This window comes from Telopea speciosissima, chromosome 4, assembly GCF_018873765.1.
Source record: "Telopea speciosissima isolate NSW1024214 ecotype Mountain lineage chromosome 4, Tspe_v1, whole genome shotgun sequence".
NCBI classification, from domain to species: Eukaryota; Viridiplantae; Streptophyta; class Magnoliopsida; order Proteales; family Proteaceae; genus Telopea; species Telopea speciosissima.
In genome coordinates this window covers 61,320,414-61,339,371 of record NC_057919.1, presented here as the reverse complement: position 1 = coordinate 61,339,371, position 18,958 = coordinate 61,320,414, and the positions used below count along the sequence as shown (strand labels likewise).

Here is an 18,958-nt window from a genome sequence, read left to right as displayed (position 1 = left end):
GGTCAGATCAACGATCTGCAACGACAGATCCTCGATGAACAACGACCCTTTCGAGAATACCTGACACAGCGTGCAACGTCTCACCACCGAAGGACATCGCCATCAGTAAGGGTGGAGTCTGTACCTCGACAAGAGCCGAACCCTAAGAGATCATCTCCCAGGGGCGTGGGATCAGAGAGACTTACGCAATGGGCAACCCCCACTCCATAGCGGGGGGAGCCTTCCCAGCATCCCAGGAGAACAAGAGACCTCTCGCCACGGTCAGAACGTGGTAGGACGCCAACACCCAGGGCGAGGGTGCCTAGCCCGCAGAGATCGGTCCGAAGGTCTGTGTTCGACGGACGACTTGAAGAAGGTCACATACCACGACGAAGCCGAACCTACAGAGAGGAAAGCCCCTCACCTTCATGACAGGGTTCATCATGGCGTGACCATTCACCATCCCGCCAACACTCAAGGCAGGAGGGGACATCCAGGAGAGAGCGTGAACGGGGTCGCAGCGAACATCCGGCCAGGCGTGAGGGATAGACACGGGACGAGGAGCTCGATCGACGACTCCACGACCTAGATGAGAAGCTAGAAGGGTTGAAGAAGCAGATCAAAGGCGAGACACATTCCATACCTGGACAACACCCATTCTCGACAGAGATCATGTCAGCCACTCTACCTTCCAGGTTCCGACTACCCACCTTTGAACTTTACAGTGGTACCACTGACCCTAATGACCACATCAACTACTTTAATGGCATGATGACATTGTATGGTGGGTCAGACGTGGTCTCCTGTCGAGCATTCCCTGCATCCCTCAAGGGAGCAGCCACATCATGGTTCTCCAGGCTACGACCGAGATCTATATGCTCGTTCGCAGAGCTATGCGAACACTTCGTCACCCGCTTCCAAAGCAGTGTCAAGCAGAAGAAGACCACCGTCAATCTACTGAATGTGGTACAGAACCCTGGGGAATCTCTCAGAGAGTACGTTAGCAGGTTCACCAAGGAGTCCCTGGAGGTTCGAGACTTGGACGACCAGACACAGCATGCAGCCCTAGTAAGAGGCATCAGGGATCTGGACCTGATCAAGGACCTGGCATGTCATGAGACCAGGACTATGAAAGAGCTCCTGGAGCGGTGCAACGAGTTTGTAAATATGGCCGAGGTAATACAAGCTAGAACGAAAATAATCGAGGCCAAGCCACAGGACAACAAGAGGTCAACACCTGATGATTGCAAAGAGGGTAAGAGGTCGAGGACAGAGCGTCGACAAGAGAAGAGCGACCGCCCATCTGGGAGGACAGACTGTCGCCCAGAGAGAAGTGAGAGGGCAAGCACCCCTGAGTTCACACCACTAAACACTACCAGGTCTCAGATACTCATGCAGATCCAAGATCGTGACCTACTCCATTGGCCACGACCCATGCTAGCAGGACCAGAGAAGCGAAACCCTAACAAGTATTGTCTCTTCCACAAAGAGAATGGGCATGACACAGAGGAGTGCTATCAATTGAAGAGAGAGATAGAACAACTTGTAAGAGCAGGAAGCTTGAACAAGTATGTGAAGGGGAGACGTGACAACCGATCAGGCCAAGGAGATAGAGGTCGCAACAGAGACAGAGTGGAACCGAGATGAGAAGAAAGAAGAACAGATCAAGAGAGAGCCCGCCCAGAAGAGCGGAGAGATGCAACAGAACCTAGTGGCACCAAGGGACCTCCTATCCTCACCATACTTGGAGGACCGGGGGAAGAGTCCACCAAAAAAGCTAAAGCTCATGCCAGGTTCGTGGGAGTGGCAAAGAAGCTAAGCAAGATAGCCAAGATCGAGGCGGTGATCTCCTTCTCGGGTGAAGACCTGGAAGGACTAAACGTCCCACATGAAGATGCCCTGGTAGCACAGGTGAAGGTTGCCAACCGGCTTGTACACAGGGTACTGATAGACACAGGGGCGTCTATTGACGTACTCTCCTTGGGCGCCTATTGACAGTTCAGGTTCGGGGACGATCAGGTCAAACCAGAGCCCACTTACCTCCATAGATTCTCAGGTGCCACCGCCTCCATCAGAGGTACCATAGAACTACCCGTCACCTTCGGGGTACACCCTCGACAAGTGACCATCATGGTGAATTTCATGGTAGTCAAGTCCGTGGTGTCCTTCAACGGCCTCTTAGGGCGACCATCACTGACAGCCCTTAGAGGAGTCATATCGCCACTTCACCTGAAGATGAAGTTCCCCACCGAGAATGGGGTAGGCGAAGTCCGAGGAGATCAGAAGAAAGCAAGGGAGTGCTACGCCACCTTCATGAAAAAGAACAATGGTAACACCCGTGGAATGGCACTCTGCCTAGAGAGCATGGCCAGTGACCAGAGAGATGAACTGACAGAGAGAAGGGGAAGGCCAGTAGAAGACCTCATCCCATGGCCCCTCAGCCGAGATGACCCCTCCAAGGTCATTCAGGTCGGCTCCCTGCTAAGCAAGGAACAGAAAGAAGGGCTTGGACACCTCCTCCAAGCGAACATGGATGTCTTTGCATGGTCGACCTCCGACATGCCGGGAATACCACATTCCATAGCAGAGCACCGACTACATGTCAACCCAACCAGGAAGCCCATTCAACGTAGTCCACACCCCCATCCACGAACCACGGGAATGCAACTGGAGCGTGCCAATACGCTCTCTAACCACGAGAATCAACGATGCAATCCAAGACTAACTCATTCACAACGACAAATAATAGGTAAAAGGAAAGGATTAATATTAATAACATCGAGTTAGCGAAGCTAGGTGATAGCATATAAAATATTGTCTATTCAAATTTACCCCTTCATATCAATGGGTTCTAATCGGGATCTATGTATTATCACTTGTATAATAAATACACTTATCAAGAAAGGAATAAAAGAATACACCTTTGAATCGAAAAATAGTTTATCAAAGTGTAACAAAAGATGGCCACCGCCAAGAATTACTGCTTCCCTCGTGGAACACATCTCACATAGCACTCCGGTCCATGATCCTCATACTCAAGTCCACCACTCTTCATGACCTTCATCAGAGTCTTGAACTCCGTGCCGTCATGCTCGAATGTACACTGCATCAACTAAAAATATGTTTCCTCGAGGAGTGAGCTCCAAGCGAGCCCAATGAGTGGCTAAGCCACACAAGCATACACAATAATAATAATGAATGGGGTTGATTGCAAACCATACATGATGGACGGATACCAAGGTGTCCCATACCACCAAGGTAGACCGTACATCACATACAATTTACAATCATGCTACATGAATGAATGATGATGTATAGTTTTATTGTTATCCACCTAACACACAACTAAGTCGGTATAGTACTAATATAGCAACACCTTAGGTAGCATCCCAGACATCGGTACCATAAACGGATGGTATACGGCGATGACAAACCCGGTCGCTACTGAAGCCCGCAGGTCTCCACCAAGAGATATACGCAAACCCCGAGTCAAATCCCGTCCCTGGCGTTCGGCCCAAAATACGGTTGGCGCCGAACTTCCCGGTGGGTATACCCGAATAACGGTCGGAACCCACGGATTTGACCGACACCTAACCCCATTCGGTAAGGGTCATAGTGCTTGGGTAAACATTTATCCTAGCCAGCATTCACCTATTGTATGAGTGAGGTACGCATGTGCATAGGCCGAGGCCGAGTCCATAGATACCGAAATACGGTCACGGCTATCCTCTCGCCCCTCTAGCCCATACGTACGTATACAAGTACGAGATGTGAATACCGAAGCGATCGGTCGGTCACCATCCCGTTTCCACCTAATGCAATGGACAACTCTAATGCAATTTCAAGTACGGCAATCTCAAGCCCAGCACCCACCGGCACTTGGATCCCGCTTTAAGCCCTAGATCTACATGCCATGAGTGAGTCCATATTATGGAATCCTCGAGTCCAGCACCAACGGCACCCGAGTCCCATAACTAAATCCAACACCATTCGCACCATAGTGCGATAAAATAAATAATATCGCAAGACAAGAATGTAAAGTCCTATCAACATCTAAACATTTATATCGTCCTATATCTTACTAATAATTATATATTATAGCACACATGCATGAATGACATTCGCAAGACATGACACACAAACATTCCATAAATTAAGGCGTTTGCTTAACTCACTCACCTTGATTCTCGATCAATCGTCGATGCGGAGCTCTTCAAATCGGCGTTCGATGCCAAGTACATCGTCCCCACGTACTAATACGCCCAGCCAGGTCGGCAACCTAAAGAGAGTGTACAACGTGGGGAGAGATTAGTGCCTTAGGGCTAGAAGAGTTGGGCCCCATAAGTTATCAAACAAGGCTAAAATAGGGGACCGGCACATACAAGCAAGGCTATATCATGTGCCTGTCCATGTGCCTGTCCCTCTCGGACTTTCCCACCGCAGATCTAGGTTCTCGGGACCGGCACTTGCATGTGCTGTCCATGTGCCTGTCCCTCTCGGACCTCACACCGTAGATCTTTCTCGAGGACTGCACTTGCATGTGCCTGTCCCTCTCGGACTTCCCACCGGATCTAGTTTCTCGGGACTGGCACTTGCATGTGCCTGTCCATGTGCCGCTCTTCTTGCTCATGCCATTCCGAGAATGGTTTTGCAGCCCCAAAGTCTTGGGCTAAAATGGGGTATTCTTAGGGGTTTTTAGGGGTCTCTTTGGCCATGAGAACAACCCCAACCAAGGTGCCATAGCACACACCCAACATGGGTTTGTAAACCCCATGATCGATTAGGTTTTCCTCCATTAAATACATATGGAAAGGAAACTCATGGGTTTGGGTATTGGGGTTTTGAAAGGGTCTTTAATCAATGTTATTTAACAACCCACAAACCACACCTCTATGGTCTTCCATGAGGGTTGGTGAAACCCATAAATGGAGGTGAATCCCCAACTTAGGGTTCATAAATGGAGAAAGGGTGAAAGGGGGTGAAAGGTAGGATTAGGTGTCTTTATAACTAAGCTTCAAAGATTAGCCATTAATGGCCTTTCCATTAGGGTAGATGAAGCACTCATGGCTCATAAGTCCAAACCCTAGGTCTACAAATTAGGAGGTGAGAGAGAGAGAGAATGCTCACCAATGTAGGAGAGCAAGCTTGGGTTCCACCTCTCTTCCTTCTTCTTCTTCTCTACCTTTCGTTCCTTCTTCCTTCTTCTTCTTCTTCTTCTTCTTTTTCTTCTTCTTTTTCTTCTTCTTCTTTCTTTCCTTCTCTCCTTTCCTCTCCACGATTTAGGTTTTCTATTGTGAGGTGAATAGTGGATTGACCCCTATTTACCTCACTTTAGTCTTAAGTCATGTTTGGTTGTCTTAAGTCTTTAGGTCAATTTTAAGTTATTGGGCCCATTATACTACTAGGCCCATAATATGATTAGAATGAACATCAGGTCCTAAGCCCATTCTAGTATTTATACTCATGAGTTATTAGGATATTAACTTACTCCCAATCATCCAAGTGAGAACGGGTACACGGCGAGGGCCAGTGGATCCTCGAAATAAGGAAATGCTAGGAATGCACCCTCGAAGATAAACTTTCCCCTACCTCGTCGATGTACCTATCCTCGATGACTTCTCCGAGTCACGGTCAACAATCTTGTGGGATGGCTTGAGTATCATGGTCCACGCTTCACAAGCGTACTCCGCTCCTGGTTCTACATAAAAGGTTCAAACCAGACCGATGGTCAGACCGAGTTTTAAACTGGATTTTGGGCACGGATTTAACAGAAGCGGCGTAACTTCGCCCTCGACCGACAAGCAACAATCAAGGAAGAGATCGAGAAGTTAAGCCAATCAGGGTTCATCAGAAAGGAGAAGTTCCCAACCTGGCTCGCAAACGTGGTTATGGTACCAAAGCCAAGTGGGAAGTAGAGGATGTGCGTCGGCTACACCGACCTGAATAAGGTATGCCCAAAAGATGAGTACCCACTGCCCAAGATCGACCTACTGATCGACGCCACCGCCGGCCATGAGATGCTCAGTTTCATGGATGCCTACTCCGGATACAACCAGATCCTCATGCATGAGGGTGATGAGTCCTACACCGCATTTTGGACGGACAAAGAGAACTACTGCTACAACGTCATGCCGTTCGGGTTGAAGAATGCAGGGGCCACCTATCAGAGGATGGCCAACAAGATGTTCGAGGAGCAGATCGGGCGCAACATGGAGGTATATGTGGATGACATGCTCGTGAAAAGCATCCATGCCAACCAACACCTGACCGACTTAGAGGAAGCATTCGCAGTACTGAGGAGGAACCAGATGAAGCTAAACCCTGCAAAGTGCGCCTTCGGTGTAACGTCAGGAAAGACCGACTTAGAGGAAGCACTCGCAGTACTGAGGAGGAACCAGATGAAGCTAAACCCTGCAAAGTGCGCATTCGGTGTAACGTCAGGAAAATTCCTGGGGTTCATGGTCTCAGTACGTGGAATAGAAGCCAACCCATCCAAGATCAAGGCCATCCAAGAGATGGCACCTCCTCAGACGGTCAGGGAAGTGCAGAGGTCGAATGGAAGGGTCGCCGCCCTTTCCAGGTTCGTGTCATGATTAGGTGATAAGTGCTTACCATTCTTCAAAACATTGAAGAACCTTCGAAGCCCTAAAGATTTCACATGGACGGAAGAGTGCCAGAAGGCATTCGAAGAATTGAAGGAGTACCTAGAGAGCCCACCACTGCTTGGGCGACCAGAACCTAACGAAGAGTTGCAGCTCTACCTGGCTGACACCCCTGTCGCGGTCAGCGCAGTACTGCTAAAGGAAGAAGACAAAGTCCAGAGGCCTATCTACTATGTCAGCCATGTTCTGATCGATGCAGAGACTAGGTACACTAGGATCGAGAAGGTAGCCTATGCCTTGGTAATTGCAGCCAGGAAGCTACGACCATACTTCCAAGCCCATACCATCACGCTCCTCACAGACCTACCTCTGAAGAAGATACTCCACAAGCCAGATGTCTTCGGACGATTAATAGCATGGGTGGTGGAGTTAAGTGAGCATGACATCAGGTTCCAACCAAGGGCAGCCATCAAAGGCCAGGCTCTTACAGATTTTATTGCAGAATGTACCCTATCTGAGATCGAACCAGAGATAGGGGAGCCCGAGGAGAAGGATCACGGATCGTGGGACATGTTCGTGGATGGGTCGAGTAACACGGCAGGAAGCGGCGCTGGCCTCATATTAACCAGCCCCGAAGGATTTCGTATCCAATATGCTCTCCGATTCACCTTCCAAGCATCCAATAATGAAGCAGAATACGAAGCACTACTGGCTGGACTCCGGGTGGCCAGAGCCATCCAAGTCACACACCTATCCACCCGGAGCGACTCCCAGCTTGTGGTGAATCAGGTGAATGGAGAGTATAAGGCAAAAGATGATAGGATGGCATCATACCTAGCACGTGCTCAAGCATTGATCGAGGGTTTCATGAAGTTTGAGATGGTTTGAGTCCCCAGGGACGAGAACGCCGCCGCTGACGCCCTATCCAGGCTAGCCAATGAGGAACTCCGAAATTTGGCTAGCGCAGTCTATGTTGAGATCCTGCATGAGCCAACGTATAAGGAAAAGCAGGTTAACAAAATCGAGGAGGGACCTAGCTGGATGGACCCTCTACTCAACTACCTCCAGAACGACGTCTTACCAGAAGACAAGGCCGAGGCAAGGAAGATCAGGATGAGAGATGCAAAGTACACCGTCCTAGATGGGGTACTGTACAAGCGGGGGGCAACAGCACCACTACTCCGGTGCCTAGGACCCAAGGGGGCAGAGTAAGGCCTAGCCGAAGTCCATGAGGGGATATGTGGAAGCCACATGGGGGGACGAGCCCTAGCCTACAAAATCCTCCGCCAGGGACTATACTGGCCACGAATGCAAGAGGAGGCCATCCAATATGCCAAGAAGTGCGAGCAATGTCAGTTGTTCACCCCAGTACCCCATCTACCCGCCACCAAGCTGACATCAATCGTCAACCCCATACCTTTTGCCATGTGGGGACTGGACATCTTAGGCAACTTCACCGCAGCACCGGGAAACAGAAAGTACCCGGTCGTCGCGATTGACTACTTCACCAAATGGGTCGAAGCTAAACCCTTGGCCAAGATAACAGAGACAGAGATGGAGAAGTTCGTCCACGACGACATCATCTAGAGGTTTGGGGTACCACAGATCCTCGTCTCAGACAACGGCAAATAATTCAACAACCCTAAATTCCAAGCATTCTGTCACAGTTACAACATCGACTATCGGCCTGTATCGGTAGCATACACACAGGCCAATGGTCAGGTGGAGGTCACCAATAGAACACTACTGAAAGGAGTCAAGAAAAGGCTAGAGGGAGCCAAAGGAAAATGGGTCGAAGAGCTACCAAGTATCCTGTGGGCATACCGAACTACAGTACGGACACCCATAGGAGAGAGCCCATTTCGCCTAGCATATGGCACTGAAGCATTGGCGCCAGTAGAGGTCTGCGCCATGTCCCATAGGGTTCTGCACTTCAACGAATGTACCTATATCGACGGACTACAGGCAAACCTAGACTTTATAGATGAGGTCCGTGAGAGAGCACTACTAAGGAACGTCGCCTACCAACAACGTACAGCCAGATACTATAATGTCAGGGTCAAGGAAAGGCTATTCCACCAGGGAGATCTAGTCCTACGGAGGGCAAGTGCATCACGACCACGATAGGGGGAACCGTCACCCAACCGGGAAGGACCCTACATAGTCTCCAGCGGATACGTCCAGGGACCTACCGCTTGAAGACTCAGGGGCAAGAAGGTAGACCGTACTGGAACTTAGAACACCGCAAGATACTACAGAGAAGCAAACAGCTCCATCAATAGTAGCGATAGTGGTAGTGGTAATAGCAATAGTAGCGATAGTAGTAGTAGACGACATCACTGTTTCAAGGGCAATTTGAAAATTTTCATTCAAAATAAAGAGGTGTTTCAGGAATACTTGTCTTCTTCTACCACTCAATTGAATCACTGCCATTACACCAAGGCGTTACGCCACCACGGAGGCTTTATGCCTAAGGCAACATACCACCACTGAGGCTTTATGCCTAAGACAACATGCCACCACTGAGGCTCCATGCCTAAGGCGTCATGCCACCACTGAGGCTTTATACCTAAGGCAACATGCCACCACTAAGGCTCTATGGCTAAGGCGTCATGCCACCACTGAGGCTTCATGCCTAAGGCAACATGCCACCACAGAGGCTTTATGCCTAAGGCAACATGCCACCACTGAAGCTCTATGCCTAAGGCGTCATGCCACCACTGAGGCTTCATGCCTAAGGCAACATGCCACCACTGAGGCTTTATTCCTAAGGCGTCATGCCACCACTGAGGCTTTAAGCCTAAGGCGTCATGCCACCATTGAGGCTTTATGCCTAAGGCGTTATGCCACCACTGAGACTCTATGCCTAAGGCGTCATGCCACCACCGAGGCTTTATGCCTAAGGCGTCATGCCACCATTGAGGCTCTACGCCTAAGGCGTTAAGCCACCAAGGTCCGATGACCACCAAGGCGCAACGCCACTACCAAAATCCCATGACTATCAAGGGTCAGAGGGCATCAACGCGCAAACAATCACCAAGAGACAATGCAATCAAAGAAAAGCAAAAGCGATCACATAGAGAAGTCATAATAGTTACAACTTAAGTTCAAAAAAGAAAAAGGTCAAGACATCTACAGGATCGGTACGGCCGTAGGGTCAAGGGACCACAGAGGGGTGGGTCACCTCCGACCCAGCAGGAGACATCATGTCCACCGCAAGAAGACGCGCAGCAACACCCCCCTCAAGCAGGGCAGCCTCCACCTCTGACACTGGAACGCTCTCCACCACCGCTACACCCGAAAGCGCCGCAGCAAACTCAGAGAACCCCAAGATAGAGAAGTCATAATCGGGGGTCACCTCCAAGACACAAGCGGCTAAGTCTCGGACCCCTCCCTCATAGGCAGGCTGAAGCTGCGCCTGATACAGCGCTGAGAACGTCGAGGATGCCTGGAACTCAACCACAGCTTGCTCACCTGCAGATGCCAGCTCCGCCTCATGCCTTCCCCTCAACGAATGAAGCTCCTCCTCCAAGGTAAGAACCCTAGCCGAGCTCTCGGTCGCACCAGCAGAGGTCACACGCAGCTCCTCAGACACCTCCAGGAGCTTCCTGGACGCCACCGTGAGCTCCCCTGACGCCCTCTGTGCGTTGACCTCGGCCCTCTCACGGGCATCAATCTATCCCTAGAGCTCCCTCTCTACGTCACACAGGGTGCGTTGTATCTGCACCTCGCGAGAAGTGTGACTCTCCAACCGAAGCACCGCCTCAGTAACACGGTGATGGACCTACAATCAACATGGCAAGCGATAAAACACTCTAAGCATAAGTGGAGCAACAAACATGACGAGACAAAAAAGGGATAACTCACCAAAGCCATATCATGGTAGAGAGTCTGGGCTAGACACGCATCGCTAAGCCTTTGCAAGGCCACCCTTACGGTAGGGAGCCTACCCCTGTCCACCCACTCCCGCGACACACCAGCTCCAGCCAAAGTCGGGCCCTCCGGCACGCCCAAGGTGATCACCAGGGACTCATTCAACGCGGGAAGATCAGTGGCAGTACCACCAGAGGAACTCACCCCTTTCCCCTTGGAGAGGGGCAATACAGAAGACCCAGAAGGGGCGACAGATGGAGGCAGAGGCACAGAGCCCAAAACGTCATCCTCATCAGGAGAAGTACGGGGAAGGAGGACATGCACACCAGAGCTCGTCACATGGGCATGTCCTGGACCACCCTTTTGCTTCGCTCCAACAGCCACACGCGTAGAAGCACCACCAACATCGGTCACTCCAGCAGATGGACCACCCTGAGAAGCGGCCTTCCTCCGCAGATTGCCACGGAGCAAACTGAAGTCTGGATGCATATCCACTGCATAGACCGCCCAACCAGTCAAATGACATATATATTCAAATACCAACATGCCAATCAAGTACAAAAGATAGTGCTCTTACCAGGACTCAGCTTCCAGAGGGACAGGAAGGCCTCCGAGTCCAACTCCTGGACGTGGAATGGATCGCGACCCAGGCATAGCTTGAGGGAGTCACCCTCAAAATCACTCAGCTCAAGCCCAGGAGTACGCAACATGACCTCAGCGGGAATATGGAACTCCTCACGGAGGGAGACCAAGTCAGAAGGTGACAAGATGCTAGCAACATGACCCAACCTATTAGCAGGACCGACGACTGAGGATGCCGCCCCAGAGGGCCTACGATCCCTACTAGGACCAGAGACACTAGAAGGTCCCACACCTCCATCAATAGCACTGGGGGAGGGTATAGAGGATGGAGTACCCACAGAAGAAGGCGATCCTGAGGAACGCTCCTCTGAAGATCCAACCCCGACTGAAGCAGGGCCAAGGTCACCCAAAAATGACATGAACGACAAGAGAGGAATGGACTACTTACTCGAGAAAGCGATCTCCCAGACAAGAAGCTAGCAAGAAAAAATGAAATGAAGGCCACCTGCAAAGTATAAACAGCAGATCCATCACAGACAAGAAGAAGAAAAGTGAAGAAGCATGAGAGTCCATCAGACCCACGCCGCGGCCACCATTGGTGTGGCCTCACACCCGCAGGCCCAGCCACCCCAAGCGCGGCCCCACGCCCACAGGCGTGGCCACTCATACCCCACAGGCGCGGCCTGCACACCCCATAGGCATGGCCACCAAGGCACGGCCTCACGCCTCCCAAGAGCGATGACCCAAGCGCGGCCTCACACCCCACAGGCGCGATGATCCTAGTGTGGCCTCACGCCCCACAGGCGTGGCCTCGGTGCCAGCAGGCGCGGCCTCGCGTCCGCAGGCACGGCCACACCCGCAGGCGCGGCCTCACCTAGGCGCAGCCCTGCATAAAAAATAAAAAATAAAAAGCAAAAGAAAGAGAAGGGGTCGAACTTACCTCAGGGGGAAGGCGATAGCACGGGGAGGCAGGCACATGACGACGCTGCCACACCACTGGGACGATCAAGTGACAGAGACCACCAGAGGCAAGGCACTCAAGCCAAGCACCACTCAAGCCCTCCAAACAAACAAGACACCAAGTGAGCACAAAGCAAACACAAGAACCCAAAATCAAGCAAAATGGATACTAGTCTAGGTGACCCAAAGACAAGCACATGGTGGGCACCAAAAAGAGGACAAAAGGTAAAAAGTGGAATGCAAAGGGAAAATTAAAGAAGAGCAAAATGGGAGACAAAAAGTAAGAAAGAGAAATGAGAAGTGAAAGAAGAGAAAGTGAAGGAGAGGAACATATATCTACAAAAAACAAAAGAAGAAAAAGTGTAGGAGGAAAGGTTTGAACCCCCAATCTCTCCTACCTCATTACTAGATTTACAGGCAAGCCCCTCAAAGAAAGTCTATTCGCAGCGGACCCCTCACTATGTAAAGGCATCTACTCTCTTGAACATCCTATCTCAAGAGAGTGGGGGGCAAATGATACATCCAAGATTCACCGGACCAATCAGCAACAACCACGTGTCACAGGGCGACCCGCTCCAGAACCAAGGAGAACGAACCGGGGGTCCCACCCAGGCGCGGCCTCACCCAAGTACGACTTGCACCAGGCGCTGCCATACCCAGGCGCGGCCTCACCCAGGCGCGGCCACCACTCAGGCGTGGCCTCACCTAGGCGCAGCCACACCCAGGCGCGACCTCTCACACAGGCGCGGCCCCACCCAAGCGCGGCCACACCCAGGCGCGGCCTCACCCAGGAGCGGCCTGCACCCAGGCGCAGCCACCACTTAGGCGCAGCCTCTCACCCAAGCGCGGCCTCTCACTCAAGCGCGGCCTGCACCCAGGTGCAGCATCGTGGACGCAGACGTGATGTGCACGGACATCGGGGCTACTCATCTATGACCCAATCGTGTCACTACAGACTCTAGGCCACCGCTTAGAAGTCACGTCACCCAAACGGATTCAAGCACCAGTGACGTTATGTCACACCCCTATCCCGACAAGGGATAAAATACAATATCAGGGTATGATTGGGGTGACACGCGTCATCCCACCTCACCGCCAGGATCTCGATGCAGTGGCCAACTCACAGTCATAAACCAATATTACAATACAATAATATCAGAGTGCGAAAGACAAAGGTATATTACATTTCCAACGATCATAAAATAAGCGGAAGCGTTTATAGTAGTTACCTCATGTTCATACGGCTAAGTGATACGTAAATAGTTTGGATGGACATCCCGAATGACCATAGCATAACTATCCCAAAACAAATATAACAATAAATATTTTATAAGGCACGTGGCCCCAAAAAAAAATAAAAGAAGGGAATAAGTCCCAAGTATAAATACAGCCCGTAGGCACAATCATCATGGGCAACCATCGCCATGATCCTCAGTCACAGTCTCTGGCTCCAAAGTAATCATCTGCATCAAAATCTAAAAAGAATGTGTACACGGGGGTTAGCTCCACCGAGCTAGTGAGAGAGAAAAGGGGATGCACAATCACACAATCACAAATAGTCCATGGTGCATGCTATTATTAATTCATTTACCACCTAACACACAATGCTAAGTCAATGGGTATATGCTCATCGCAATAACTCGGGAAGACATTGTGGATCCTTCCATTCTCACCACAATGCAACCTCAATTATTACTATGGAGCCCGCGCGATCGTAGTCATCACCACCCGCAGGCGGACCCGATAACCATTACTACCCCTGGCCTGGCCTCTCTAACTCTCCACAGCAAGCGGTGCTCGGCTACCCAACACCTAAACCCCGTTGGTAAGGGTCGTAGCATAGGAACTCGAGCCATTTACCACCTAACACACAATGCTAAGTCAATGGGTATATGCTACCGCAATAACTGGGGAAGACATTGTGGATCCTTCCATTCTCACCACAATGCAACCTCAATTATTACTATGGAGCCCGCGCCGGTCGTAGTCATCACCACCCGGGCGGACCCCGATAACCATTACTACCCCCGGCTGGCCTCTCTAACTCTCCACAGCAGCGAGTGCTCGCTACCCAACACCTAAACCCCTGTTGGTAAGGGTCGTAGCATAGGGAACTGAGCCTAACCACAGATATACTACATGAATCCTATCGTGTTGAGAGGTACATCCGGGTGTGTCAACGTCCCATTCCATCTAACACCGGTACCAAGACAACACGGCGCATACAGCAAGAATGAGATGCAATATACAATTCCATCGTAACACGGGGTTCCGTGCATACTTCGCAACGTAACCCAACACAAATCCATATCATCCAAATCATCATCATCGAATAAGAATAAATGCAAATATGCAATCATGCTTGAATGATAATGTCACAATATAATTCATAAATGCATGAATAAGCAATAGTAAACAAGCTCAAACAGTCACCCAAACCCACTCACCAATTACTTCAAATGGAATTTGTATAAGCGCAACGATTCCCGCTTAAAATCACCCCATTGCACATATGTTGGCACCTATGGAAGTGAATAAGAGTGTGAGAGAGTGTAGGGGAGGCCTCATAGAGAAACCCCACCATTTACATAAGTTATAAGCCTTAAAATCGCATCGGAGGCAACGTCGGACTCAAGAGCTTGCCTCCGACCTTGCCTCCGACCTTCCCGCAGCTCGGGACACATCGGAGGCAAACATCGGACTCACGCAGCCTTGCCTCCGATGCAACCCAAGTGTGATTTCAAGGTCTTTAAAAGCCCAGGGTTGTCCCATTTGGTTCTCTAAGCCTCAAGGGACAAGGGAGGGGTGTCTTGGAGTCTATTTGGGTCTTAGAAACACCCAACATTCAAAGATTTAAGGGGGTTTAAAGGATCAAAAGCTCAAAAATCCAGATTTGGGGTTTTCTTTGGTGGTTGAAGCTTTAGAATCAAATAGATTCAGCAAGAGGTCAAAATAGAGGTCTTTATAGGATTGTAATGAAAATAGAAAAGCATCCTACAAGGGGAAACTACACATGACTCGAGCTAACCCTTTGGGTTTCAAAAAGAAATCCCCATCTTGGGGCTGCAACCAACGAACCACCCAAGCTCAAACGAGCAAGGGGGAAGAGAGAAAAATGGGGGAAAAGGGCACTTGGCTTACCTGGTTTGAGGTACACACGATGTACCCTCTTTAAAGCTCCAAACCCAGCAGCCGTTTCCTTCTTCTTCTTCCCTTCCTTCTCCTTCTTCTCCTCCTTGCCGCCTCCTCTCTTCAAAGCTCTCCTCTCAAGCACGGTTAGGTTAGGTTAGGTAGAAATGAGCCAAGACTAATGAATAGTCCTACCCACCTCTCTCTTATAGAAAACCACTATTAATGGCCTGTTTGGATAAGGCCTCATAGTGTACCCTAGGGTCTATTTGGGTAGGGTCAAACATGGCAGGGCGCCAATAGTACCTTAGCCACAGGGTCTCACCCACAAGGGTCCTTGTCAGCAGCATTGGATGCAGGGTCGGAGGCAGCCAATAACCTTGCCTCCGATGCGAGTAGGAAGGTGGTTCCCACCATAAGAGGTCAGGGCCTTTGGACCACACTTCGAGGGCTTTGAGAGGGCAGTAAGCACACAATAAAATTTGGTCAACTACTTACCCCTGACACGTCAAGGGGCAACCTCCATGGTCCCGACTAGTTTCCATAGGCAACCTCGTACTATGGTCAATATAGCTGGGTTTGACCACCAGTGAGAACAACTCACCGGCATACGTGGCAGTGATAACTACACGTCATGGGGAAGAATTAATAATTAATTATACTCCTGGGGTGCGGGTATAACACGTTATCACCACACGCGGGTATCTATCCACCAAGGATCTTGATACCACCAGGACACTCCCTCCCGCGGGGAGATGGCCAATCAGAATAGAGCCCCATTACCCAGGGCCTCTATCCACTCAACGGCACAATCGCCATCAAACTGGGACTCTCCACATCGCCATACACTACTATAAAAGGCAAGGTACACAACCCCATCAAGGGACATCAAAACTCATATTGAATAATCACTATTCATCTGTTTGCTCAAGAGATCTAACTTTGGCATCGGAGAGCACTAGGCCAGAACCACACCGGTTCTCTCTGCTGACCCCTTGGTCCACTTGCAGGTGATGGCACTCGTAGGACCGCTCGACGATTTCTTGGCGCAACAGTGTTGAACATTGATCCACTTGAAATTTCTGATTATTCACATCTCCTCCCATTTCCTTCTTCTTTGGGGCTGCTATTCTCTTTTTCAAAATTGCAGCCTCTACATGGAGCTGCCCTCTTTGTTTGAAATAGAATTTTTTTAGGAAGAAGAGAAGAAGAAAATATGAAGATCAAATCTCTAAACTCAAAAATCAGAGTTTTATAGGCAAACATGTAATCAGAACGATGTGTTGATCGAAGAACCTAACTTGAATACAACTTGAAGGGTAGCGGCAGAAGTACAATGATACAATATACATCACAAAATTTATAGCCAAGGATCTCGATGAACACATTCATTAAAACCAACAACGGGGATTCATGGTTACCTAGAACACATTGATGGCTAGGTGTACGTTTTTGTATATCCAATAAGTGGCACAATTCTATAGAATTTTGGCACTCCCATGACCATCCGGGTGAAATTCTAGTCTTGAGGGGTATTAGGGGTATTTAGGTTTTTTTTGGGTTTTTCCGCTTTCACTGCGGTTTTTCGAGATTCCCCTTGGATTTCAAACCTTGTCCAGAAATTTAAGGGAATTCAAACTTCGAGGGACTATCAAGGGATAGAGCCCAAAATGAAGAGGAAGGGTGTTGAGGGATGAAAATGGAGGGGGGAGACTCCAAGGGGTTGCCACGTGGCAGTCTTCCCTTGGTTTAAGAAGTGGGTTCAGCCCCAGTAAAGGGTAATTTTGTACAACGATTTTGAAAGATCCGACTGTCGGATTTTGATAATCCATATATTGTCGGAAAGGTTTTTCAAATTAATATCTAATGACGTAAAAAATCAACCACAAATTTGATCGACAATACAGTCAAAACTATGCTCCAATTGGAATGTCCTATAGAGCTGGTATTTTGATAAAATGATGGCCAAATAGTGTCATCTGTGTATTAAAATCTATATTTTCCCTTATTATGACAAATTAAAAAGAACTTTCCTAAAATTTTAAGCCCATTCTAATAAGGTTTGGACACCCAAGTCACCCAAGAGCAAAATGATAATATTCTATCGAAAAACTTCTCAGAACAATTTTGGGGTTAAAAATCATCATTTGAAGGGGGTGGGGGTTTGGGGGAGACAAAATTTAGTGTCTAAATAACCTAAACCTTCCCTATTTATTGATTAGTACATACTTTAACGCATTCGAGGCGGCGCTCACAACAATCAAATTTTGATTTGGTATTCCGCAACCTCCAACACAGACATATATCTTATCTATTAAAATCAACTTTCTCACATTTATGGGTCTTAGATGTTCATCTAGATTGCAACTCCCAAAGAGAACCTTTATCTCTCTCTTTCTCTCTCTCTTCCTGACATTAACAAGGCATGAGAGGACAGAGGTATCTAACTACATATCTCCCTTGTATAGTTACATCGAGGGAGGTTACTCTAGCACGCCTCTCTTTCCTCCTCACATGAAATGACCTCGCACTGTCTTCCTATGGGTAAAAATCATTCCATCGCACCTCCTTGATAGGACTCGCATATAAGGATGTAATAGTAATTTTCCATTGTATGGAAGGGACAGACTCCCAATTTCCAGTTGAATGATTTCTGTATTCAAACATTTGAACGTTTAGAACCGTCCGACACATTAGTTGTCAGTCTATCAAGCACTCCTTCAGTTTAAGAATCCAGAAACAACCGCGAAAAGAGGCGATCCCGAAAATCGAATATTTGCAATCCTTGTTTTTTTTACCTCACCCGCGAAAACTGCCACGTTGGCGATCCGCGTTAACTCAAAGCAACCAATCATAGGCAGAGACTCAAGGAGACCTTCACACACTCAACACTACATAAACCCACTGCCTTGTGACTTTACCAGTTGACAACTTCAAACGTCTCCGACTCAGAGTCTTCCACTAGCGAGTGTGAAATTTAGGGTTAGGGTTTACTTTGTCTGTTCAAGGTTTTTGAGATCGTGATCGAGCAAGAAGGAAGAGGATGAGTTCAGCGGCGACAACCAAGGGAGGGCGAGGGAAGCCCAAAGCTTCTAAATCGGTGTCAAGGTCACATAAAGCCGGTTTGCAGTTCCCCGTCGGTAGGATCGCTAGGTTTCTCAAGGCTGGAAAATACGCTGAACGAGTTGGTGCGGGCGCTCCAGTTTATCTCTCCGCTGTTCTTGAATATCTTGCAGCCGAGGTTAGTGGTTTTCGATTTTGAATTTTTCTTTGTTTATTTTCAGTGTTCCTGCCTTTCGCCACTGCTTTAAAACTGGAAATTTGAGGATTGTTGGTGTTTTTTTTCTTGAAAATTTTCAGGTTTTGGAATTGGCTGGGAATGCTGCGCGGGATAACAAGAAGAATCGTATTGTTCCGAGGCACATTCAACTTGCGGTGAGGAATGACGAGGAATTGAGTAAGCTTTTGGGGGCTGTCACCATCGCTAATGGAGGTGTTTTGCCTAACATTCACCAAACTCTTTTACCTAAGAAGGTGGGGAAAGGAAAGGGTGAGATTGGATCTGCGTCACAGGAGTTCTAAGTTTTTTTTTTTCCCCCAACCTTCTGAATCAGACATGTAAAATAAATTTTCCTTTTATTTTGTTTTCTCCTCCCACCCATCTATCCTTTTTCTCCCCTTTTTTCTGCTAATGTGAATTTTCAGTCAATCCTGCTTTGACAAAAGCTGCTATCTTTTTGAAAGAGTAAAAATTAATATGCTTGAATGGTTTAGCAATTGTGCGGAACTGAAATGTTGAGGTTTAGGGTTTGTGGGTTGGTGAATGCTCACAT

At 48.9% G+C, this 18,958-nt stretch overlaps 1 protein-coding gene across 1 annotated transcript; it reads left to right on the top strand.

Moving 5' to 3' along the window:
- The first annotated feature begins 18,060 nt into the window (after positions 1-18,060).
- Positions 18,061-18,707, top strand: LOC122657647 (histone H2AX). The gene is made up of 2 exons (XM_043852415.1): positions 18,061-18,366; positions 18,486-18,707. Exons 1-2 carry the CDS (start codon positions 18,169-18,171, stop codon positions 18,705-18,707), a joined length of 420 nt encoding a protein of 139 aa, XP_043708350.1. The 5' UTR covers positions 18,061-18,168.
- Positions 18,708-18,958: the final 251 nt, after the last annotated feature.